This window comes from Cupressus sempervirens, chromosome 9 (genome assembly GCF_028749045.1).
Source record: "Cupressus sempervirens isolate cs-2001-9-10 chromosome 9, ASM2874904v1, whole genome shotgun sequence".
NCBI lineage: Eukaryota > Viridiplantae > Streptophyta > Pinopsida > Cupressales > Cupressaceae > Cupressus > Cupressus sempervirens.
The window spans coordinates 258,447,342-258,475,043 of NC_143126.1; the positions used below are offsets into that span (position 1 = coordinate 258,447,342).

At 37.0% G+C, this 27,702-nt stretch overlaps 1 protein-coding gene across 2 annotated transcripts in view; it reads right to left on the minus strand.

The window, feature by feature from the left end:
• The window catches only part of LOC149538428 (uncharacterized), a 52,971-nt gene extending 26,317 nt beyond the window's left edge, over positions 1-26,654 (minus strand). The window contains exons 1-2 of one of the 2 annotated variants that reach the window (XM_089799757.1): positions 26,373-26,654; positions 24,640-26,233 (exon numbers count right to left, since the gene is read on the minus strand). In XM_089799757.1, the coding sequence (XP_089655883.1) occupies positions 24,640-25,686 (1,047 nt within the window). In that variant the 5' untranslated portion in view covers positions 25,687-26,233; positions 26,373-26,654. Of the gene's footprint in view, positions 1-24,639 lie in introns of both variants that reach the window. The other variant, XM_089799756.1, reaches the window with a different exon arrangement.
• Positions 26,655-27,702: the final 1,048 nt, after the last annotated feature.

A 27,702-nucleotide genomic window follows, 5' to 3' on the forward strand; every position in this document is an offset into this window, starting at 1 on the left:
AGAAGTATAAGCTATAGACAAAGCTTCTAGCTATATATTTCACCATCACTCCCAGTCAAAGCTTCGGCTCTGATTGCTTCTTAAATCACTATGCTCTTTTATTGGACACACAATAATAACATGAATCAAGACAATAGGCACAAATTACAGTTAAAGCTTCTAATTTGCTCTATCACAATTGCTTCTAGTCAAAGCTTCGAATCCAATTGCTTCTTTTATTTACTTTTCTCCCAACTTTGTACTACACAATCAAAGTTAAGCTTGCACAAATGTGGCAGAGCTTTCTTGCATACAACAAAAATGAATTTTACAATGAGGGGGCACTCCTTTATATAGGCACAGGAGTTAAGAAAAAAGTGGAGGAAAAAGTGGGAGCAACTCAACCAACTTTGACCCGGTCTAACGAGAAGAGAAATTTTAGGGAGTCATGCAACTACATGTGCAACATTCGTAAAGAATAGAAACATTCTATTCTAGAAACATAAAACTAAATATTAGAAACATTCTAATATTTACAGAAGATTACAATAGATAACGATTAGATACTAAACAGAGATAATAGAAACTATCTTTTATCCTAATAAGGAAATGTTGTCACGTGTATCACGAACCAATAATACTATGTGCTTCAAAGGTTTACTACAGTCATGGAAGCAAGCTTTTATTAAAGGAGGATTTATAAAGTTGCTAAAAGAAGAAAAATATTATGTTCACATGATAGAACCTACCAGCTCTATGAAGGTTTACATGGTCAATTTGAGTCTCTTATATCTGGTCAACTAAAAAGGAGATTGAATGCAATAGTAATCTTAATTATATGTTGTCTGTGTAAATTCTCTAAATCACTTGTTGAATGGGCAAGGAAGATTAACACCCAATTTTGCCAGAGTATCTTGATTGTAATTCAGCAACACAAATGTATTAGTGTAAAATTGTGAATATGTCAGGATTGATGGCAGATCCTAAATAAAATTATAAACAATTGTTAAAATTATTGCCAGACAATGTTTCTTGCACTTGCTGATGAATAACTCTCTCGTGCTTGTTGGAGAAAGGTGATGAGAATTTTAATCATCTCTTGGATAAAGAACATGTATAATGTTCTAAGAAAAGTTTCTACCTAATGGAGCTAGTGTCTAGAAATCTATTGGAGAAGTGGACTATGTACTTGAGAAATGATGTCATTTGGTTAAAATTTATAAATCTCAATGTGCCATATAAAGTATACACCAAGAGAGGTTAGAAATTAATTATTCTCTCAAAACCTCTATCTCTTTGCTTCACAACAGTGTTGTGTTTTGTACTCACACCTAGATGAAACCAATGTGTTGCAATGAAAGATAAATTTGTGTCTCCATCCCTTTAAATGAAGATTCTAATGTCTAGCTTTTTGTAAATAGTATTGTTACATCCCGATTTTTTGTCATGTCCCCAATTTTTGTCCTTCCTTAGTGACAACATTTCTAGCAGGGTTGGTCTATTATCTGGTTCCCATAGGCCAGCAGAGTGTAGAGGGAACCAACCCAGGGACTTTGAGAGTCATGCATGAGCTTCCCAAGTAGTTTGGAGCAGTAGACAACAGTTTCCTACAATTTAGGAGAGATTCCTAATTTGTAGGGATTGACTAGGAGTTGTCTAGGAGGCATTTGGAGACCTCGGCGAACTTTTTGGAGACTTAGAGTGCATCTCCTATTTTTTAGGAGGCATTCCTATTTTTTAGGAGGAACTCCCAGTTCAGTGACAGTTCTCTCAGTGGTGCACACGGCAGGGGAGTCATTGGGACTCAATTTTGGTTGATTGGGGCTGTCTCCTACTTTTTAGGAGCATCCCTAGATTTTAGGGATGGACTACCAGTTGACACATCTTGTTCGGCATCAGTCATAGATAGGTGACAAGGTCAGATTCATGTTTGATTGGTCATTTTGGGCCTTTTGGGACCATTTGGGAAATATTTTAATATATTTAAATATTTCCTAAGTTGGTGATTAAATAAATTAAATAAGGTTAAGTTTTAGCCATTTTGGAGTAATAAGGGGTTTTTTGGCCTCATCTAGATGCGCATCCTATGGTGTGATAGCTCGTTGGCAAGGTCTCAAAATTCTCTAAATCTTTCTCTTTGGTCTCACGGCATTTCAGTGAATGAAATTTATCTATGAGGAAAAATGTCATTTTCTAGTAACATGACTACTTCAAAATAAGAAATTATAACATTTTCACTACACAACACCACTTGGAGACACTTAGGGTTCGATTTGCAATTGAGAGGGGGTTATAAGGAGATGGAAGCTTCATTCTAAGATTATCTTTTGCATATTGAAAAACTTGTTTTTGTGAATTGGCTCTTAGAGAGCAATTCTTCATCTGGGACGCAAACCCCAGGTTCTGGATTGGCTGGGACGTAGCCCTCAGCAATTATTGGCATTGGATTCTTCAGACGGTGTGCGTTGCTATCAGGGATAGAGTACATCATTCTTTATTGTGGATTCAGGTTGCAGATTTATGGTTTCAGCGTTACAGATTGATTCTTTCAGCTGCAACGTGATTCCTTGCAGTCTTACGGCTGCCATTTGCAACAGTTTGGAATCATTGTTGGATGTAAGCTCTTTGGAAACGCATTGGATTTATTATTTGGCTTTATAAATCAGAAATCTGCCTGGTACGATTTATAGCAATTCTGATTTGGTTGTATGTTCTTATTTATTTTCAGTCTCCTCTCATGTTTATTGTTCATTATTCATTACTATTGTGAAAACTATCGAAAAACACAAAACAAAAACAAAACCTTCTGCAACTTCTGTCTATTCTCAAAGACCATCAAAGAAATCACAGGAAAATATAGTTTATTAATTTAAAAACTACAGCAGATCAGCAAAGGCATCTATCAGGGATCTTTCAGTGGTATCAGAGCCTACATCCTGCCAGCGTGTAGGGTTTGTGAGAAATTGTCACAACAGATTTTGGCATCTGAGTATTGGATAAAAAGTTTTGATAATTCATTTCAGCATCTGGGTACTGGCTTAAAAGTTTTGATAGTTCATTTTGGTATCTGGGTATTGGATAAAAGGTTTTGATAATTCATTTCAGCATCTGGGTACTGGCTAAAAAATTTTGATAATTCATTTTGGCATCTGGGTACTGAATCAAAAGTTTTGATAATTCATATTAGCAGTACAGGGTCGATTTTTGCTCTGGCATGTTAGTTTCAGTTGGTCAGCGTGGTAGTTCATTATGGCAAAATTGTTAAGAGATATAACCCTATGAAAGAATGGGAACAATCACAACAAAAATTCAAGCTTCAATTGCAGCAGTTCAATGATTCTATATCAAGGAAATTTGGACATGCTAGTGGATCATCATCTTCTTCTAGAAAGGATCCATTGCCACTAGACAGGAAAATGAAAGTAATTAGCATACTTGAGGAGTGTAATACTTTTCCTCAATATGTTAGGGAGAACTTTCATTTCAAAGATTACATTGACATGCATCCAAAAATTTGTCATAAGGTTAAGCTTGCAAAAAAGGAATACCATGCCATAGTTGATGATATGTTTTCATGTGAGAAAGAATATTTTGTCCACCTATCCATGTTCATGATAAAAACACCATAATGGATCAGTCACTTGCAGGGTATGCAGAAGAAAGGCATGAAGATGTGTTATCATTTGAGTTGCAGCCTATGAAAAACAAAAGTCAGTCATCATGTGAGATTCCTAAAGAAGAAATAACTCTAGATCAGGAGGCGACACACAGCACACCATTGATTCATCAAGTTGATCACAAAATGGAAGAGATTACAATCATGGATCAGTCCATTAGTGATGCTGAAAGTATGTCTCCAAGGTCTGATCCCTATTCTAATTTTTGCAATAGTAGCTCTAGTCATGTGGTATCATCCATTTCACATGAAGGTAATGAGGTTGTTGAGTCTTCCTATGATGGTACTCAAGTTAAGTGTGTTGCACATGAGAGTTATATTGTGGATTCAAACCACAAAGGTTTTGATTGTGTTTACCCCACCTTGAAAGATGTGAAAAAGGCTCAAGAGACGTGCAATGGATGGTCACATAGAGCTAAGAAGGCCAAGATGCTTGCTGCCCAAGCAAGACAACACTTACAAGGGGTCAAGGAAAGATGCAAGAAGACAAAGAGAGTCATATATTAGATCCTTATTTCTTCCAAGGGAAGAAATTCTTCCAAGGGAAGAAAGTGAGGATGTTGAGCATACAAGGGAAGAGCTTCTTGAGGTAAGTCCACAAGAAGAGCATGTTGAGATGTGTGAAGAGGAAAAGAATTATGATTTAGAAAACTCAGTTTGGTCTAGTTTGCATCATGAAGTTTATGATGTTCCTCTTTTAAAGAGCCCCTTAAAGGCTCCAAACAATGATGATATTAGTTTCACACTTGATGGACCAGCCACAAGTGTTATTTTCATTTGTGTGGAATGGAACATTATTGATTTTGATTTGGTTAGTCATGCATCATCTACAATGGAAGGACAATTGTTAAGATCATATGAAGTATCTTGTCTTAAAGAGATGATTAGGGAGGAGACTAAGAGGCTGCTTACTAAGAAGATATTGCATTTTGATAATGTTTGGTTTGTTTGGCATACTACACCTTGGAGTTTGTTAGTAATGGAAAACATATCAGTTATGGAGATAGAGGTATGGATCAGATTTTGGGCAGCTAAGGCAGTTAATGGGACATGTTATATTCGTTTGAACACACTCCATGGACCAGCACCTTTAGAGGAGTCACCTACCTTCGAAGGAGAGGCAAGAGAAGACCGCAAAAACATTGTGGAAAGGTATGAACATACTTCTGATTTTCTAAATTTGAACAGCAATTCTCTTTCATCTCATGAGTCAAACTTTGAACCTTGGGTTGGTTACATTCAAGTTGGGGTGTTCAAGTGTGAAGTTGATCCTTCCTTACCAAGAGTTGATGACATATTAAGTTGCATACCTGGTGGACCAGCTACAAAGAGCCTGTCTTTGTTGAGAATTAGAAACATCTCTCAATCATCAATGGGTTTATCACCTCTTCCATATGATAGGGCAGCGATGTACCTTTTGATTGAAAATTCAAACTTTTTAAATATTACATTGGGCTTTCAAGATCAGAATATAAGGGACTTCGTTGGTTACATGGTTAAACAAAACATTTACTTAACAACCTTTAATGAAGGCACACTAATTTGTGAAAATATAAGTAAAGTTGCAGCAGTTGTTTGGAAGACTTGGAAAAGTATTCAACAAACTTTCCTTGCCGATGATTGGCTCATTTGTGAATTCCTAACAGCATTGGTTGTTGGTAGTAATTGTGGCTTTATTTGGAGTGAAATTCTTAGTTGGTTAGATGAGGTACAATTTCACAACAGCAACATAATAAGTATCAACATGCTGGAGGGATGTGTCAGTGCAAAGATTTGGGATCTTGGTATCAACATGTGTTGGGCATTTCTTTAGTGGATTCATGTTGAGTTGCTTCACTTTTGGTATACAAATGTTTACATCAGAGTAGCGCAATGGTTGGGTGGAGCAATATTTTTCAGATCGATATGGGATTTAGGAATTGATAATCCTACAATGTTGGGTGCAAATGACACATGCTTTGGTTTTTCTCATGATGGCATACATACTTCATCTTCGAGTTTGTCATCTACATCCATTGATATGGCAATGGTATCTTTGTTGTTTGGTGATTCCATAGTCTTTGATTCCTTATGGACTAGTGGCTGTCCAAGCTGGAATCATTTACTACTTGACTTGGCATTGACCACATCCATGATTCAGTATGAGGGCATTAAGGAGTGTTTCTTTGGGACATTTGTTGTTTGGCATTGGTATGATGATGTCTATGATATCATTTGAGTTGCTGGTCATAATTATAACAGCATTGTTAGGTGGTCATGTGGGTTGGAATACTGGTTTATGGGAGTTCACTTTCACACCTTGCTGGTCTGCTTCATTGTATGTATGTTTCATGGAGTGTGGTTGAGATACTTCTTCATCTCATTCAGCACATTTGGTATTTTGGTTTGGGATCCGGGGACTGGTCTCATTGATACATTGGTGCTTTAGGGTCCTAATGAGTTGCTTTACAACTTGTGGTTCACTAATATTTATATCAGAGTGACGAAGCGTCAGCATGGTGGTTCCCTTTTGAGGTAGATTTGGAATCCTGGAATCACTTGGATTTGCAGTTCAATAGTTGAGGATTTGGAAGCCAATGCAGGCTTACTAGAGTTTTCGCCGTTAGTGTTCCAGTTTGGTTTTTTCAGAGAGCAGTTCACTGAGGAGTTGACAGAGTTGGTACAGTATTTGATTGCTCTTCCTTCAGCGGGTTTTCAAGAGGTTACTTGTTTGGGTGCAGTGCAAGACAATGTTTCTAGAAGATGGAACTACAAACCTTCCAGGATGGCTTGGGACCCTGGGATCATTCTTGGTTATGGTATGGACTTGCCTGATGTTTGTGGAGTTGGATTGACATTGCTCGAGGACAAGCAATCTTTGGGAAGGGAGGACTGTCATGTCCCCAATTTCTGCCCTTCCTTAGTGACAACATTTCTAGCAGGGTTGGTCTATTATCTGGTTCCCATAGGCCAGCAGAGTGTAGAGGGAACCAACCCAGGGACTTTGAGAGTCATGCATGAGCTTCCCAAGTAGTTTGGAGCAGTAGACAATAGTTTCCTAAAATTTAGGAGAGATTCCTAATTTGTAGGGATTGACTAGGAGTTGTCTAGGAGGCATTTGGAGACCTCGGCGAACGTTTTGGAGACTTAGAGTGCATCTCCTATTTTTTAAGAGGCATTCCTATTTTTTAGGAGGAACTCCTAGTTCAGTGACAGTTCTCTCAGAGGTGCACACAGCAGGGGAGTCATTGGGACTCAATTTTGGTTGATTGGAGCTGTCTCCTACTTTTTAGGAGCATCCCTAGATTTTAGGGATGTACTACCAGTTGACACATCTTGTCCGGCATCAGTCATAGACAGGTGACAAGGTCAGATTCATGTTTGATTGGTCATTTTGGGCCTTTTGGGACCATTTGGAAAATATTTTAATATATTTAAATATTTCCTAAGTTGGTGATTAAATTAAATAAATAAGGTTAAGTTTTAGCCATTTTGGAGTAATAAGGGGTTTTTTGGCCTCATCTGGATGCGCATCCTATGGTGTGATAGCTCGTTGGAAAGGTCTCAAAATTCTCTAAATCTTTCTCTTTGGTCTCAGGGCATTTCAGTGAATGGAATTCTATCTATGAGGAAAAATGTCATTTTCTAGTAACATGACTACTTTAAAATAAGAAATTATAACATTTTCACTACACAACACCACTTGGAGACACTTAGGGTTCGATTTGCAATTGAGAGGGGGTTATAAGGAGATGGAAGCTTCATTCTAAGATTATCTTTTGCATATTGAAAAACTTGTTTTTGTGAATTGGCTTTGAGAGAGCAATTCTTCATCTAGGACGCAAACCCCAAGTTCTGGATTGGTTGGGATGTAGCCCTCAGCAATTATTGGCATTGGATTCTTTAGACAGTGTGCGTTGCTATCAGGGATAGAGTACATCATTCTTTATTGTGGATTCAGGTTGCAGATTTATGGTTTCAGTGTTACAGATTGATTCTTTCAGCTGGGACGTGATTCCTTGCGGTCTTACAACTGCCATTTGCAACAGTTTGGAATCATTATTGGATGTAAGCTCTTTGGAACTGCATTGGATTTATTATTTGGCTTTATAAATCAGAAATCTGCCTGGTACGATTTATAGCAATTCTGATTTGGTTCGATTTATAGCAATTCTGATTTGGTTCTATATTCTTATTTATTTTCAGTCTCCTCTCATGTTTATTGTTCATTATTCATTACTATTGTGAAAACTATCAATAAACACAAAACAAAAACAAAACCTTCTGCAACTTCTGTCTATTCTCAAAGACCATCAAAGAAATCACAGGACAATATAGTTTATTAATTTAAAAACTACAGCAGATCAGCAAAGGCATCTATCAGGGATCTTTCATTTTTGGCTCAATTTAAAAAGTTGAGGGTTCATGTGAAGTCAATTGACAAGTAAAAATAGGTATGATCATGTGAAATGGTAAGATGGTTAATTGTTATAATTTCATATGATGGTGGCATGTTAGTTAATTGTTATGATGTTATTTTAATGTTACCTTGAAATCTCGGGAAGTTGGTTATTGATCATGAATTCATGGGAAGTGAGATGGTGGCTAGCTGTTATGGTGGATATGAATAATAACTTGTTATAATAATTGTAATTATATTGAAGAATATAATATTATCATGGAGAATTTCTTCCTTGTAGGAGGACATCGAAGGGGGGAAAGCACTCCCAGAAAGGAATTGGGCATGAAGGCATCACTGAGCCAACAAGTAAGAGTTTTGAACACCATGGCTAAGGGAAAACAGCTAGGCAAGCAAGGGTATAGCAAAGGACTACCATGAGCTAACTAGTTATCTTAAACAATAAATAATAAAGGAGAATCACTAAACTTTAACAAATTTGTTACCTTTATAATTGAGAGCCCTTTGTCATGTAAAGCACGTTTTAATATAACGACATAGTGATAACTATATATACTCATACATGAACATACATATATATGTGTATGTCCGTAAGCCATTAAGATGTATACACCTATTTTGAATGTGTGCATAAAATATTTATGTTTAGGATTTACGCATATATGCATGTAAGTGTACATACTACATACACATATGGGTATAGGTAAGTACCGATGTCCTTATATTAAAATATTAGAGGACGAAGTCATTATTATTCTTCACCTTGGCTAAATATTAATATTATTTTTATGCGTGACCACCATTCATAATCCTTTTTTCCATCAGGCCTTATGATTGTTAAATGGTCCATCATAATTTAATTATATTTTTGAACCAATGGCCTTGTGAGCGCCTTGCCACCTCATAATTTTCTTATGTAACTGAGCACGCATGCTAGAGACTTCTTGCATATCTACACTCACCCTCAGCATTGGTTTATTATTATTGCTTCTCCCATTTGGCTTGTGGTTCGATTTTTACTCTCTGCTCTTTGTCATGAACCACCAATCGCCCATAGCTTTTTGTTCTTAATTCCAAAGTTCGTGTGTTACAATTCCATCTATTACTCTAAGTGAGTCGATTACTTGGCTTGCCCAAAGTGTTCGACTATAGGATGAAGCCTTGAGATTATTTTTCCATAAAGTCTTGGCCTTAGTCAACGTTGAGTGTTACACATGGTGCTCAAGTCGAGCTTACACTTTTTAGGTCATGACTTATACTCTTCTTATCTTTATGTTTTTCTAAATCAAGCATTAAAACTATCTAATTGGCCTGCCAAGAAGGCATCGATATCTTTCTTTAATCTAAAGTTGGAATGATTCATAGCTTGTGTATTATTCTATTGTTTTCTCCTATATCAACAAAAGGAGTCATTATGCAAATAGAAAGAATTTGTTCATGAAAGAAGATCGAGTATGATTGTGCATTTTTAAATGAATCTCTATCAAGAGTACCAACTCATACAAAGGTATTGTCAATATACCTCTCAGATGAGTATGACACCCATATGATAATTAATCAATTTGGAAGGAACTATAAATCTCATCTATAAGCAATAGGCCCGGATTGAGTAGAATGCTTTGGCTGTATATATATATATAATGTTTCAGCACCCTTAAGAAAATCAAGTATCATAAATCCTTTGTGAAGCCATAGACCTAATTTGGGTAGAATGCATTGGCTATATAATGTGAGTCAATCACCCCTAGACATTCATCCAGGAAGACCAACAGGGTCGAGATGAAGGGTGTGTATTGATATACGATGAACCACAGGTATATCCCTACCTGATAAGAGAAAGAACAATTAGTAACAAGTAAGAAAGTAATAAAATGAGTTTTAAACTGAGTTAGCTCATGGTAGTCCAATGTATAGATCTTGTTGTTGAGATGAGCAATGGGTTGATACTTTGACACCAGGATACTCAGTGGCTGGACAGTGGTGTCCTAGGTCTAATCCCAGGGCAGGAAGGGTCTTTCTTAGTTGAGATACGATCTGCATTCAAATATCTTCTGGTGACGGGTATTTTACTTTTATGATATTTGTAATTATAAGTTGAAGATATGTTAGATGGTTAATATCGTTTAATTAGTTATTCCCTTCAATGCTTAGAAATCAGTTTCCTTTTCAATGTATTAGGAAATTAGTTGATTCTTCAATTGAACATGAAATGCAACTGCATGCATGAGATAGGCTCACTTGATGGTTGTTATAATTGTCCTTCATTCATGTGAATATAAATATGAACGTATCTTTTATTTGCATTTAATTGTCATAATCAGCAATGGGATAAAGGGGATGTCACAGTGGATTTGTTGCCCTAAATGATATTAGTAATTACAATACAGTGGTATTTTTTTGTGCCCTAAGTGGTATATGTGCACTAACTTGGGTTTTGCAAATGCTGCCCTAGGCGTATTCTGGTTTTGGAGTTTAGAGTATTACGAACTTAAAACCCTCAATTTAGTTTTATTTCATTATGCCTTAATTGCTAAGTTACTAGTTCAGGTTCGGTTCCAAGTTCCAAGTTCGAGAACTGGTTCGCAAGTTCATCAAAATTATGAAAAGAGGTTTGGGTTCGTTTGGGTTCGTTAGTACAAAACATATAAAAATTATAAAAAATATATGTATATATACATATTTATGAATTATGAGTTAAAATTAGAATGTAACATAGTAGCATAAACACATTTAAATAACAAAAACACCATAAACTTGTAATTGTAAGAATTTGCCTTAGGGCAAAATGACATCAAGATCAAGAAGCTCAAGCAGTAGCACAAAAGCGACTAATGATGATCAAATGAGAATTTCAATAATGATCAAGATGATAATGGATATCAGATGATTAGATATGAGATGAATACATACTAGAAGTGCATGTATATTAAGACAACTAGAATGACTAGGATTCAGCAAAGAGATAAGGATTACAACTTAGCACATGTCCACCAAAGGTGGATTATCCTCCATTAAGCACAGGAGTTTGTGCGATGATGAGAGTATAAGTTTACATAGGTGCATCTCATAAAGAGATGTTGTAGACACCATGTGCTCTAATAAGTTGCTAACTCCAGTGTTGTCAACAAGACAACTCATATATCTATGCATATTCCTAAGTAACTTAAATAAAATGTAATAATAATTAATTATTTACACTAACACCCCCCCTTATATGCAACTTAGGGGAATGCACTTAAGCTCACAAAGCTAAATGCAAGAGGCAATGTGGGTCCTAGCTACTAGGCCATGTTAGGTACCCATGTACAAATGCAATGCTTTACATACAATGCTATGCAATACAATACAATCTCTCTGAAAACAAAGAAAGAGGGAAAACCTCACGGGAAAAACCTCTTCCAAAAAGAGAGATGAAGTAGTACAAGATGCATGTAAGAATGGAGTAATAAAGACCCCCTATAAGAAAAAATGCATGATGGTATCCCCCCATATTGAATAATCTCTTGCAAGGATGTCATGAAGACAAAAAAGTATCCAATGCCTACAAACGACATTTCTCTCTTTAGGAAGAAGATACACCAAGTATAGGTGCAAGTATACTTCCCATTGTGGATAGGAAGATGGATGAGGAATCCATATCTAGTATGCTATGGATGCTGCCTCTAAAGTCTGCTCATATGTTGACAAGTCCTTGATGAATGTGGATGCCACAAGCCAATCTGGTGGGTGCCCAAAAGGTGGCAAACAAGGTAACATGTCCATGTATGAAAGTGAATCAAACTCCAAAGACAAGGAATCATACTTATGGGAAGATATGGGAAGAGAAACAATGTAGCCTCCCCTCAATGATGAATGCACGCCCATGAAAGAAGCTCCTTGATGACTGAAGAAGATGCACCGTGAAAACTAAATGATGTTCCTCCTTATAGGAAGAAGTGGTGCCATAGGTGCAGTAGAGAATGCTCCCCAACTAGTAGGAAGAATCCTCAAAAGATATGATGTCTGAGGAAACTGGAATACAATCTCCAAAGACTGATGTGTCTCCTTTGAAGTAAAAGAGTCCTCCTCCAACTGCTGAAAAGAAGTGTCCACAATCATGTCAGTCTCAAAAGAAAGATCAAGTGGTTGAGGGTCAGAGTATTCCCTAGCAACAAGTGAAGAAGAATTCTCCTCAACAAAGAGAAGATGGATGTTATCAATAATATCTCCCACATCTTCAATGTAAGACTCCACAAACAACACTGCAATGTCTGGAAGGAAGTCATCCCATGAAGCTGAAATAGGAAGACATTGTGTTTCCTATTGCACTGAATCAGGAGCATCTGTGGCTAGAATTGGATCAGTAGAAGCAACAGGAGCCTCAAGAGGTATGATCTCAACTGGAGTTGTAGGTACCACAACTGGAGTGACTAGAGGTAGAATGTCCTCTAGTAATGGAGGGACTTGTGGATTTCAATATGCTTCCCAAAGACACATCCAAATGTCATGAGGACTACTTGCCTTACTAAGAGGAGCAAAAGATTCCTTACTTGTACTGTTATGAGCGAAGAAGAAGAGAAAGATGTCCCCAATTAGTATTAGGTGGAAATATCTTCGAATATAGATAAGGAAACACTTCCTTATGTTCTCTTAGATGATCAATCATCAAAGCACTCCATTTCTAATAGTTCCTTTTTGTCAATTTGAATCTTAAACCAATGTGACACTTTTGACATGACTCCATGAGATCAAATAATGTATGCACCCCCAAAATGCAAAAAAAAAAAAATCAAAGAAACCCCCCTAATGCATGATTTGGCATTTTATATTTAGTGCGATTATAATGGGCCACTTGCCAATTTAGGGCCTAAGTGGACTTCTGATTTTTTTGGTCACAATAACAAATATGAAGCTATATTAGACTCAACAAGATAAGACACAAAACCTCTCAAGGATCTAACTAATTAGAAGTGCCAATAGGCCAAAATAAGACCAAATTATGAAAGTACTATGTCTACTCATAATTATTTCAAACTAATACCAGATCTGGAAAGTAGATAAAAAATCATGCACTTTAAAAAAAAATAACACCTGAATATGTGTCCATATGAGCCTGAACGAAGCCTCTAAAGTTGTAAAAATCGGGATTGGCAATTTTCCAAAAAATTCAGGAATAGAGATCTCAAACAATCTACACCAATGTATAGATCACGAAATTCTACCCCAAAACAAAAAAAATTGCTTAAAAAAAGGAGTCCGTATGAGGGAGATATCATTGTTTAAAAATCACCTCTGTAATTATTTTTCCTGAATCGCCACTGTCACGCCTTCAAAAAAAAAAGACTCTAGATTTTACCTCAAATGTCCGAGTTTGATGAAACAAAAGTCAATTTAGGGGTTCTTTGACCTTCTGAATGTGATGCCAACATCGGATTTGCACCACCAAGCTCCAATCTTGACCTACAAAAAAATCTCTCCAATGGCTATGTAATGAAACTCCTATGGCTTTGATACCATGTAAGAATTTGGTATGGCTCTGATACCATGTCAGAATTTTTCTTAGAGCAAAATGACACCAAGATCAAGAAGCTCAAGCACTAGCACAAGAGAAACTAATGATGATCAAATGAGAATCTCAATAATAATCAAGATGATAATAGATATCAGATAATTGGATATAAGTCGAATACACACTAGAAGTGTCTATATATAAAGGCAACTAGAATAACTAGGAGTCAGCAAAGAGATAAGGATTACAACTCAGCACATGTCCACCAAAGGTGGATTATCCTCCATTGAGCACAAGAGTTTGTGCAATGATGAGAGGTTAAGTTTACATAGGTGTATCTCATAAAGAGATGTTGTAGACACCATGTGCTCTAATAAATTTGCTAACTCCTGTGTTGTCAACAAGACAACTCATATGTCTATGCATGTTCCTAAGTAAACTTAAGTAAAATGTAATAATAATTAATTATTTACACTAACAGTAATCATAGTGATCTTACCATCATATAGTCATAGTGCTCATACCATCATATAGTTCAACATCAAAGATTCAAACCATTAAAAAAAAATTGTAGCATCAAGTTCAAGTATCATTGTTTCACATTCATTGTTCAACTAATGGAATAAAAATCTATTAATAATCTAAGTTCTTCAATCTTTATTTTCTTCTTCATATTCATCTTCTTCTCCTTCATTTTCTTCTTCTCTAGCATTAGTTGACTCAACAATAGAGCTAAGGCCAATGGGATCAACAGCAGCAACAATGCTGTTGGCATCAAATTCTTCAAAAAATGACAATGAGAGGCCACCAAAAGCATTTCGTAACAACCTTTTAGGGTTATGGATGCCAACAACTTAATAAATTTTACAAAAAAATACTTTTTTGCCGTCCGCGAGGCCCAGAAAGCATGTGGTTCAAACTTGGTTCATTTTTTTTGGCCTGGTTCTCTTGGGTTTGAACTAGATCGAACTAGCAGACAAAAAATTGGAACCCTGGTCAAACCAGGTTCGAATCGGACCCGAACTTCGAACTGGTTCGAACTTTTGCAAGTTGGGGGTGGGGAGGTACCCATGCAACTTAGCTTAATTGTAATCAAGATTATTAATTAGTTATATGGATCGAACTAAATTTTAAATAGCAATATGTTCAGACATGGTAATATCTTGTTTACTTAAATTGATTTTCAATATTTAACCACTTGTACTGATTGAATACTCCTTTAATGATTAGTTATGATATTTAAGTTAAAAATGACTATAACCGTTAATCTCTTTCGATGATATGCTAGTTGTTAGCTAAGGCCCGGGAAAAGGGGTTGTTACAAGTACAACCATATATTGAGGTGACTGTAATTAGTCTAGTAACTAATCTACAATATTTTCTGTAGATTTGTAATGTTTCATTTTCATAAAAATGCTTCTCTATATCTAGTATTTTAGTATATTCAGTCTCAGAAATATTCTTCACACTTTCCATAACTTAACCTTTTGTAAATGTCTCTAAGAAGAGGCCTCAAAAATATTGGTAAAAATATCAAAAAATTTAGCTAGCAAAAAAAATGTTGCCAAGAGAAAATAATCCACAATTCGATGATTTTCATCCTTCTATGGTTTATCATCCTACCACAGCCACTGTTGGATAATAAGTCTGAAACTGTTAACACAAGCACACCTGTCAAACTAAAAAACTCGTTTACCAGCACTACACGGAATTGGACCTTACAACAAAAGCATTTGCAAACTATGGGATGCACAAGTATTAGGCCATCCAATTGATATTTTATTATTAAACATAAGTAAAATAGCAAACATAAACCTTAGATGACAGGAGAAACACTATATCTAACTCTGTACACTTTTTGTCCTGTCAAGAAATACCTAGGCTTTTCAACAAATCAAGATTCCCATGGCTTCAAACGATGCTCTTAAACATATATTAGGAGAATGTATGGTGGTCAAAGATGAACTTTAAACCACTTTTTACTCATCTTACAGGTAAGCATGGCTGTGTATTGACTTCTATCATTCCTTCCCTTAGTACTTCAAATTTTTTAGACTTAATCCACGCTGGACAGGTAAACATACTCTTGCTTTTAGTTTATCTATATTTAGAAGGATAGGATGTGAACAGTTGATCATGCTTATCAACCCTAGGCCTCTTGTCAGAATGAAAACATTGAATGATGAAATCAGAGATTCTATTTTTTATTGCCACTATACAGTCTATAATCAAATCAATACATGAATGTCTAAACTATAATTCTGGTATTGAATACATACATATATGTGTGTGTATATTGTCATCCCCATTAATGTCCCTCTGAACTGCCATCACCACAAAACATCCTGCTGTTCTTGTCCTTGAAACGTCATGATGAAATAATCCACCCAATTCTGAGAATGCAATTTAATTCAGCTACATGCAAGCATATTAATGTTGTCGGTAAATTCTATATTGTAGCCGATAGGTAAGATTGTATCTGAAAGGGCGCGTGATGGTTGTCACCCCTTCGGGAAAGTATATGTACAACGTCCGGAAGGGACTTTGGATCATCACCATAATCATTGTAATCAGCATAATCATTGTAATCATCATAATCATATTGTAAGCGTTGGAATGCATATTGTGTATATGAATAAAGTATCTGTTTTATGTTATATCTTACTTTACTACATGCGATAAGTATCCTTTTACTTTGTACAGTAAACAATTAATTCTGGAAAGAAGTAGATCTGATATCTTAGACACTTGGCCAAGCAAGATACGTTAGCATATGGTAACAACAGAGCAAGCGTATTAATTCTGGAAAGAAGTAGATCTGATATCTTGCACACCTGGCCAAGCAAGATACGTCAGCATATGGTAACAACAGATCTGTTGTCCTTTAACAACAGCGATCAACATCTCATAATATCTGGAAATGCTGCAATAACCTTGTTGTCTTCCAATGCCTAGGGTTGCCAAGCAACCTACTCTGACGCAAAACTGGAAGATGACAAATTGCTGATGAAAGTGTTATTATTGATGTGACTAGACAGTCTGATTTTTGCTGTGTATCTGATCAGAATCTGCCATAGGAAATCAATTCCTTTGCAGGCAAGAATGGTACGACCTGCCTAGGTATGCTAAGGCTGGAGAAGTGAATAATATCACCTGCAATCTATGTCTCCAATCACCTTCAATCTGCAATCATTTATTACTTTCAATCTGTCTTCAAAAACTTTGTGAATCCTTCTTTAAATGAATTCAATTAAGCTCTCCTACGATCCCTGGATGAGATCATCTTAAGAACACCCTAGAAAGATCTTTCACTCCAGCAGGTATCCAATCATGCGAAAGCTTCTGTCTCCACAAGATGCTGGTTCAAACCTTTGGTTCAGCTCTCAAGACAAACTCTTCAAAATGAAATTTTCCTGTTTATGGTAGAAACTCCTTGTTCTTTAAGAAGCAAAAATAATGCATCAAGTTGCATGGTAGGTTCAATAGAGCAAGATTGCCACGATCTTGGGACTAGGTATGCCTAATGCTGATGAAATTTTTTACTTTGGAAGGGACGTTTAAAGTTTAATATTTCTACCATTTCTGCCACAGCTCCTTGATTAGCCTTCCCTTTTTTCAGCTTAATTAGCTGGAAAGCTCAATTACAGATGCCCTTGAAACAGCTGCTAAAAAGCCATGATATATTGCCTATTACTCACACCAAGAACTTATCTTTTGCCTCTGTCACTTTCATCTTGCTTGGTGTGCTCCTACACCTATTGTTGTGGTTGAAGACCCACCTCCTTCCAATCCCCCACTGGCTACTAATATCCTACATGACTCTAGTGGCCCTAGCAATAAAAACAAACATATTAAGAATGTGGGCTCTAGTTAGGACTCCCCTTCCACTACCAATTTGGGTGTTAAAGCCGTTGCTACTCCTACTTTTGGGTTACATATTTCCCATGACAGAAACTCTACTCCTAATACTCCTGTTACTGCCCACAGTATGGTAGCTCAAGGTCTTTGTGACCCCAAGCATGGCCTGAATCCTCAAAGCTTGGGTAAAAGGGGCATGAGGGAACACAAAACACCCCCTACTAAGAAAGTGAAGAGGACCCATTTGCAAATTGAGGAAATACATGCTCAAGAGAATACTACCAAGGTTAATATAGAGAAGGTTAAGGATGCAGGTGACACTAACCCCAGAAGGTCCAGTAAACTTGTGAGCCACCCAATAAATAAGGGTATGGGGTAGTCAATGTTGATTCAGCTAATGAGGAGAATTCGGAATTTGATGATGTATATGAGGATACTGAAGATAGGAAGAGCTCGGTTGATTCCACCAATGTCAATATAAAGACACCAACTTGCAGGACAGCACTAAGTCTACCCATGTGAACCTTCCTGGAGAGGAACATATCTGTAACAAACACAATGCTGCTGTTGCCGATCTCTTGGCACTTAGAGCTATGGTGTTGGACCTGGAAAAGAAGTTGGTAAGTGTTTTTAAGTACAGCTCTAAGATCATGCATAGGTTGGCCACTACTCTCTATCTGCCACTAGATAAGGAATTGAGCAAAGATGGTAACAAGGAAAGCAATCATAAGGAACTGTTCATTGAAGAGTGGGGCCATCTCTTTGGCTAGCCCACTGTTGGCTTTTTGGTGCTTTTGGGTCATTTCGTTTATGTTCTATGTTATGCTTCTATATCTTTTCATTTAAGACTATTTCTGATATTAAAACTATTATTAAGATTTTCTATGCACTGTTGACACTATGTTAATGGTTTGCTAGTCTGCTTTTGGTGCCTCCTGACAGTTTTGTTAATATTGAAAACATTTACAAATACATACACAACCGTAATTGAGTCCTCAACTTAATGAAGCAATACATAGACAAGGAATTGACTCATCTTAGAATAGCCCACTGCTACGAACTTTAACATGTAACAATCTTTGTTTCAATCAAAGGCTTCCTTGAGGTGCATGTTTTTTGCCAAGGAGTGGTTTCAATCTTGATATGCAAAGATCACTATAAGAGTTGACACAGCTGAATAGGATTTCATTGAGCACAACTTCTAGCTTTTGGCAAAGAAGATTATAAATGTAAGTTTATATTTCATTTCTATTTGTGTTCATTTTACTATTTTATCAAGATAATACTTTTATGTTTCCTTCTTTAATCCATTGTCCAACTACTTATTCATGCTATTGTTCAACTGCAATTCATGGAGCATATAGCTTTCCTCCTTTGTGTTGCTATGGGGAGAAGCCCACAATGGGCTATGTGTATAATGCCAGACATAGTTAAGAAAGCTGTAAGATTCATCAATGGTGGGCTTGAGGAGAAATATAATCCTATATAAAATATCATTGATCAATAATGGCACCATCAGCTTAACAAGTTATTCACAAGCAATTCTCTCTTTTCCGAATCTAGCATTCTAATTCCTCTCAGATTTCAAGGTCAGGGAGGAGATTTTGAGTAGGTTTTACATGCCATTAAGCACGTGGAACCCAATCCTTAATTTTTGAGTACGGATAGCTCATGTTACTTCATTCTCAACTTGGAGCAAGAATCGTCTTTAAGATTGAGATTATTTAATTTGTGCAAGCGGATTTCTTTGTCTGAGATATAGATCAGAAAATTAAGATGGCATTCCAACCAAGTACAGCTTTATTAAAGGCATACTTTAAAACATTTAAATTTTTTTGTTAATGTTGAAGTTGAATTATGAGATTGATTTTTTTTCATTTGAAATGCATGGTGTGAGAGGTTCAATGCTAAGATATCAAATCTTTCGACAATAGTCATATGTGCCTTAAGCAAACCATGTAGTGCTTCAAAACATGTGTTATTAGAGTATCTTTGAGAAAATCCACTTCTTATAGCGCAAAAGTTGAATAATCTTGTCTATGTTCATTACAACCTCCACCTTCATTACAAGTGAATCCTAAGCTCTAATGTATCCCTTACCACATAAGAGGAGATTGATCCACAATCAATGTGGATCCTCATCATTGAGAATCTTATCTTCACAAAGGATGCCCTTGCATGAGTTCAACTCAATCTTGAGGAAAGGCAATAATTGTGTTAGATGAGGAAAAGCGTGAATGAATCGCCTGAATGACAATGTTGTTGATTGATTAGCAGATATCATGGATGAAATAGCATCAAGAAAAATGTGATCATATGATCCACCACTGAGCTTTACATGCTGGGTCAAGTGATGTCAGGCCTTTTTATCAGATTTGTGGAATGATGGGACACAATGCTAAGAGACATGTCTCAACATCAACCACCAATCGTTGCATAATCCTTTCATTCATCAATTAATAGATATTATTCTTGCCTTAATCAGAATTATGTAAATTGTTGGCTGTTGTTCGCATGCATAACTCAATTTGTATTTGATTAATGCCAACTATAGCTCACACCAAGTGTGAATTGGTTTTATTATAACAGGCATTGTTGGAATGCAGAGCAATCATTGTAACTTGCTTGATCTATGATGTACAATGTCTGCGATGAAAGCTTCTAATAGATGGATTTACATCTGAGGCTTGGTAGTGGGAGTTACCAAGAACAACGATTTCCTCCAACCTTCTTGTTAGTGGCGCTACTGGCTATATCTCATTACTAAGTATCCCCTTCACCCATTTATGTTTCCTTGTCCAACAATGAACAATGTACTGTGCTCCTGATGTGGGTTCTTATGATTAAGAACAGTCTCCAAATAATTAAGGATGAATTGCAAATAGCTTGGCTTCAATACTTACTTAATCCGCTCCAATAATATATGCTAGATAGATATATAATATTTGACAGATGTTTAAAGGTCTTTGATACTAGGATATATCAATCATCAAAATATTTAGAGTCGTCAATATTTAAATGATCTCAAATACCTATGACGGAGATTTCTATTTCAACGTTTTATTTGAAATCATGAATATTTACGTCAATTACTGACGATTTAGTCTGACTAATCATGAATATAATCGCCAATAATTTAGTAATTTCTCAAATCAACATTAGCTTTTGAAATACAAATTTTCCTCTCCATAGACTCCACAAAATTTTTGCACTTGGTTGTCGTGATGTGAAAAGGGTGATTATGTGGTGCAGTGCAAGGTAGGAGAATCCCCAAAGGAGATGTCCTAGCCCCCAAAAAATAACCACACAATGGAAGATAAACAACAATGCAAAATTTGAAGCCAAGTCACAATAATTTATTCACAGATATAACTAATTACATGCAATGTGTCAGGTTGTAAGGCCTTCCCGGTTACAGCCAAATACAAAGCAAGTAATAGTTCTGCAAGATCCCTCAAGATCCAACCGAAACCCTAGCTAGTCCAGATCCGCACTCGGGTAGAAACCTCCAAGGAAGATCCACCTGGTACTCGCAAGCCCACCGAGCAATCTCCTTGTTTTCCAAGCCTCAGCTACTAGCCTTCTCAAAATTTCACTCCTCTACCACCTCCTCTTCTCCAAGATGGATGAATAATGATTAAAGACTTCACCACAACCCCTACTTTTACCAATCTAAGCCACAAGTCGGCCCAAAATGCTAAAAACTAAATAAACCTAACATTAAATACTTGAAGAGCCACAAGTCGGCCTCCAACAAAAATTAACTACCAAATGCCTTTAAAGGCTTACAATAATAATTAAATACATCAAAATTAATTACTCAAAACCCAAATAGGTCCACTCAACCCCACCAAAATCCCTTAATCATGCAGGATAGCCAACTACCCCAAGATGCTCCTACGTCAGACTCCCCAGGTGCGAAAAGATGTTCTCAATAGTTGGAAGAACATCTTTCGAGATTCAACACATAAATCCCAAACTGGTTCTTCACATACATGTCCTCCAAGTCTTCAACTTGTACACTCTTTCCCTTTCTCTTCTTTTGCTTCTTCACCTCCATCCTCGGTGTTCCACAAGTTTTTTGCCCACACTAATCACTAACCCTTTTAGAATCTGCCAACTCAACTCGGCTACCAATACTTAGGTTCCTTCTACTGACCTCTTCATTATGCAAAGGAATCAAGGAATGCTTCCTGCCACCTTTCACAATTGTAAACACATTCTTGACACAATCATGCATAGCCTTGCAATCATACTGCCAAGGTCTACCAAGCAACACAATTGTTCATGTCAACAATATCACACAACACTTGATCCTTATATTGCCCAATCTGGAAATCAACAAGGCACTGCTTCCTCACTTCCAAAGCATGCTCACCTCGCAACCAGCCAATCCTATAAGGATAAGGATGTCTCATTCTCTTCAAACCAAGTTTTTGCACCATCTCTTCAACAACAAAGTTATCAATACTACCACCATCCACAATCACATTGCAGACTTTACCACAAGATTTACAATGAGTCCTGAACAAACTAGTCCTCTGACAAGAATCCAAAGTCCTCTAACCAACCAATACTCGTCAAGCCAATAAACTCTCCCCTTGCTCAGGTTCATGGTCTTCAACCTCATTCACAACAACAATTCTTTTGTCACCAGCCTTCTGCGGACATTCATAAGATCTATGTCCTTCTTCATGACATCTAAAAAAAGTATCCTTAAACTCACCTCTACCTATCCTTCTCTTCTGATCAACAGGTTTTGGTTCATCTTCTGTACTCGGTTTAGCCTTTGTCGAGTAGTCCTGCTTCTCCTTCCCTCAAGAACTACCTTGATTCTTCCTCTTCAACTTCTCTACTCTCAAAGCATACTGATAAGCATCCTTAACCGATGAAATATTCAACATACCAACCTCGTCCTGAATATTGAATCTCAAACCATTAATGTACCGAGCTACCTTTTCCTTTGACAATTCTCTATGCCCAAACCGAATAGTCAACTTGTACAATTCCTCGGTATAAACCTTCACAATCATATCCTTCTGTTTCAGATTTTGCAACCTCTTAAACAACTCAAGTTCATAATCAATAGTAATGAACTTAGCCTTCAACTTAGTCACCACCAATCTCCATGTAGTGATCTTCATTTCACCTTCCTCTTCTCTGTCTCTTTTCAATTCCTTCTACCAAAGAGCAGCATGTCCTTTCAGCTTAGTTTGTGCCAACCATACTCTAAGTGGATCCTCAATATCCTCAAGCTCAAAGTAGTCTTCCAATTCACCAATCCAATCAATCAAGTCTTCAAGATTTAAAGTACCCAAGAAATTAGAAACCTCCATCTTATGCTTCAAATTCAATTGAGATCTAGGTCTAGTAAACTGACCAACCCTATTTCCCATAGGTCTCTCCACACGATCAATTCTAGCCTCACCACTCAATTCAGCAATTTCAAAGTCTTCAACAGCTTCCTCATAGCTTCCTTCAATACCCACATGCTGAGGTACACCACCTAAAGCACTCACAATTTCAGCAATCATGTCACTCTTTATCAACACCATCTTAGATCTGAAACTTGCTTTAACCTCCTCTATTTTAGATCTAAAATCTGCTTTAACCTTCTTTGAGATCCTTTCTTCCACAGCATCACTAAGATCATCAATCGCCCTAGGGTCCAATCTTCTTGGAGGCATCTTCCAAGATTTTTTTGCAAACCCTAATAAATCCACTTCACAAGACGCTGGTGCAAACTACCTCAACTTTGGCGCTCGGTCTACACACTCAGGAACAACCTTCACTCTGATACCACTTGGTGTAGTGCAAGGTAGGAGAATCCCCAAAGGAGATGTCCTAGCCCCCAGAAAATAACCACACAATGGAAGATAGACAACAATGCAAGATTTGAAGCCAAGTCACAATAATTTATTCATAGATATAACTGATTACATGCAATGTGCCAGGCTGGAAGGCCTTCCCAGTTATGGCCAAATACAAAGCAAGTAATAGTTTTGCAAGATCCCTCAAGATCCAATCCAAACCCTAGCTAGTCCAGATCCACACTCTGGTAGAAACCTCCAAGGAAGATCCAATTGGTACTTGCAAGCCCACCTAGCAATCTCCTTGTTTTCCAAGCCTTAGATACTAGCCTTCTCAAAATTTCGCTCCTCTACCACCTCCTCTTCTCCAAGATGGATGAATAATTACTTAAGACTTCACCACAACCCCTACTTATACCAATCTAATCCACAAGTGGCCCCAGAATGCTAAAAACTAAATAAACCTAACATTAAATACTTGAAGAGCCACAAGTCGGCCTCCAACAGAAATTAAATACCAAATGCCTTTAAAGGCTTACAATACTAATTAAATACATCAAAATTAATTGCCCAAGACCCAAATAGGTCCACTCAACCCCACCAAAATCCCTTAATCATACAAGATGCTCCTGCATCATTATGTCGTAGTTAGGGTTTCAAATGGGGGACGGGAGGGGGTGGGCATGACATATTCGAGTATGTTTGAGAACATGCACTTCAAGAGCTATAAAAAAATATCAAAGCAAAAGTTGAATAATCTAGTCTATGTCCATTACAACCTTCACCTTCATCACAAGTGAATCCTAGGCTCTAATGTATCCCCTAGCACATAAAAGGAGATAGATCCACAATCTGGATCCTCAACATTGAGGACCCTATCTTCAGAGAGGATACCTTGCATGAGTTGATGAAGTCAATCTCGAGGAAATGACATTAGTTGTAAAAGAGGAGGAAGGAGCACGAATGAATCGCCTGGATGTCAATGCTGCTGATTGATAGGCAGATATCATGGATGAAACAGCATGAAGAAAAATGTGAGTATAGGATCCACCATTGATCTTTCTATCAACTCAAATCTACTTTTGTACTTAATGATCAATGAAAATTTGTGTATGTGATTAGTGTAGCTTCTATTCAATAAGTTTATGATATCATTAAAGTTGATTCAGTGAAGGGTGCATACTACATAACAAAAACTTTAAATTCTTCAAATATCTATTTTTCATAATTTCCTTCTTCAGTTTATCAAGACTTTAAGAACTAGTAAAAAATCACCCTACGAAGGAGTTGAAGTCTTGTAACTATGGTTACAAATGTTTAGCAGCTAAAAGTCTGTGTACTGTGTTCCATCTGGAATTAACTTTGGCTTATTAGTATGTATGGTTTGCACTTTACAGAAAATAAAATATGCAATTGAAATTGTACATACCGGAAGCTCAGTATCTGACATCTGACTGTGATAGAGAAGAATTGCCTTGCTCACTTCAGAAGTATCTTCTTTACATATTTCTACTTTTGCAGCTTCTGTTATTTCATGAACAGCTTCATTCCGTGTGGTTGCCAAGTATTTGCAATCATTGTCATACAACTTAGCAAAACGATCAATAATATCAGGCTCCCACACATCATCGAGTAATATCAAAATGCTCTTACCAATCAAGGCATCTTGTAGCTGATAGCAAACATCTTCCAGGTCACCCTTTGTTTCATCCCATGTATTCCTACTGCAGCCAATTTGTACCAAAAATCTATATATTTTCTTTGACAAACGTTTGTGATATTCTATCTTGTTTCCACCACATGCCAATCTGCTGCACCACTGTCCGAATGTGAGCTCTACTGCACCATGAGCAAATCTCTCAGGTGGGTCGGAAGCTACTTGTCGAGCCAGACATGTTTTGCCTATTCCAGACAACCCTACAATCAGAACAACAGGTGGTGAATCATCTTTCTCTAACAGCATTCTTACCTGCTCACGTTTCTTTGACACTGGATAACCGGATTCTGATTTGACTCTTAACAAAGCAGGCAGACCGCTTGCTGTTGAATCGATAACCTTCTGGAGATGAATAGTCATCTCGTGAGACTCAAGCCACCAATTCAGGTCTTCTCTGATGGAGCGGGCTACCTTTGTAAGAGAATCTCCTATCACAGAACTCAGTACAATGTTAGCTAAATGTTTAATTCCTTTCCTGGTAGAGACCTTCTTTGCCAATTTTACTTTGGGCTGCACACGTTCAAGTAATGCACTGAAGCTCTGTATTTGAGACTTAAGTTGAGGATTGTGAAGTTTATGGTAGTACTTTCTTTGTGCATCTCGGATCAAACCTTCTAGATTAGTTATAAGCTCTTCTAGATCTTGCACTTTCTTGGGTGCATCTTCAAGGTCACGAGAAGCTTGCTCCAATGCTCTCACAGCTCCCACAATGTTTGACACTAATCCAGCCGCTGCAGCTACTAATTGGAAAGCATCCATCTTTTTACAAAATGTATACTACCTTGCAGTACTGTTTTCTGCCACCAGAGCTTGATAACCAACCATTCAACTATTGGAGGTTCAAGCCACACACTGTCAAACCCCGTATGTGTTAAGGACCAATATCTCATGGTGGAGAACCCAACTGTGTTGATGGGAGGCCGTAGATTAGTCCTAGTAGGTCCATACCTCAAAACAGCAACATTTCTCAGCTGAAGTTCAAAAGGAACTTGATCTCCCCAAAATAAAGCAATTATATATAGTTGTCTATTGATTTCTGCTCAACCTTGTGTCCTTGTGGGGCTAGAAGTAGTCTCAAAATCAAATGAGGGACAACATCAATTGATAAGGCATGAAATCATGGGTTCTTCCCTTGGGGTTGCTATAGCCCTGGTAGCACTCAAAACCCCCCCAATTTTGTATACCATTCCTAGTGTATAGCGAAAGATGATATACGCTATTTCGAATTCCCAGCAGCTCATTCCCATACCCACTTAGACCACACAAATCTATCTTCATGGGTAGTGCTCATGAGAGAACAGCATAACTTTGAATTGGCAAAAAGAGTGGCCGATCATGAAAATCCACATAATCGAATGTCAAAATTATGTAATTCAAAATCCTAACTTGAAATCATAATCTGAAGCCAGGAAAATTTGAGAAAACTGTCATTGGATCGTACACACCTGAACATTATAATCACTCAAGTGATTATCTTGAACTGAGATGTGCTTTGATCAAATATTCAAACCTGGAACAGATAGATGATAATTGACTGCAGGAATGTTCATTGCTGAATCGAGCATGTCTGCTAATACAGATTTGACTTCCGGATCAAAATTTAGTTTTTGCAGTCATCGTTGCAGTTTCGGGTCATGATGGTATTTAAATTTACAATCTAATTCCCAAGTAATTCAATGGAAATTCACACCAGTGGTTCTCTTTCCTTCTATTCCCTCTGCCCATTCTTTATAAATTCTTCCGATTTAGTTTTTCAAACAACTGAATTTGACTATAATTTACGTGGGACCAGCCGTCGAATTTGATTAATTTTTATGCGGTCTTTTACAGTTTAAAAATATATTAGTAGTTGGTATAGTTTGACTTCTTTTCAGTTCATTGCATGTGCACGAATAGACCAAATGAATCAATGAAATAGATTACATGGATCAATAGAGACATGAAAACAATTAAAACAAGAGATGTAGCGTCAATCGAGTTCTTCGAATTGGGATGAAATTTACATTTCTCTACGTTTGTTTTAAAATGACAATAAATTTTGAATTTTCAAATTATATTAATACTTCAAATCTAGAATATTAATCTTTTATTTAAATACCTGGAATAGAAAAATGAATTCCAATTCCACTATTTCGTAAATTGGAATAATCAACATTCTATAGTTTTTCAAGTCCGTGACTCTTCTACGACATTACGATTTGGGCACTTCTTCATAGCAGCATTTGTATTTGAGCATTTCTGCATTCATGTTTGGGCATTTCTTCAGGAGAGGCATTCGTGTATCGTACTAGAAAACCGTTTGGCTTACAATGCTTTTCATAACTTTTGTTTTTAAATTCTAGGCGTTTGCCCTTCGTTACAATGATTTTCATAACTTTTTTTTAAAAATTCTAGGCGTTTGCCCTTCGTAACATTGACGTTTTTCGTGCTCCAATAGTCGTTGCCTTCGTGTATGGGCATTTCTCCAGCAAACATAGCAGTAGAAGGCAGTCATGTTAACTCTGTCGATTGAAATCTGTGATACTCGTCTGCTCAACGAGATACGTGCGTAGACATTTCTTTGGTAAAAATCCATCCTTGTTTTCCACAGGCTCCATTTAGAGTGTGTAGGTGGCGTTTAGCTGAAATATGTTCCGTGTTTCATCTTCAAACTGTGGGTGTCAATTTATTTTTTTCTGCTTGCAATTTACTCATAGTTTTGTGTTTAGGCATTTCTCCATCAGGTGTTCGCTTTCGGACATTTCTCCATTAGAAGCGTTCGTATTTGGACATTTC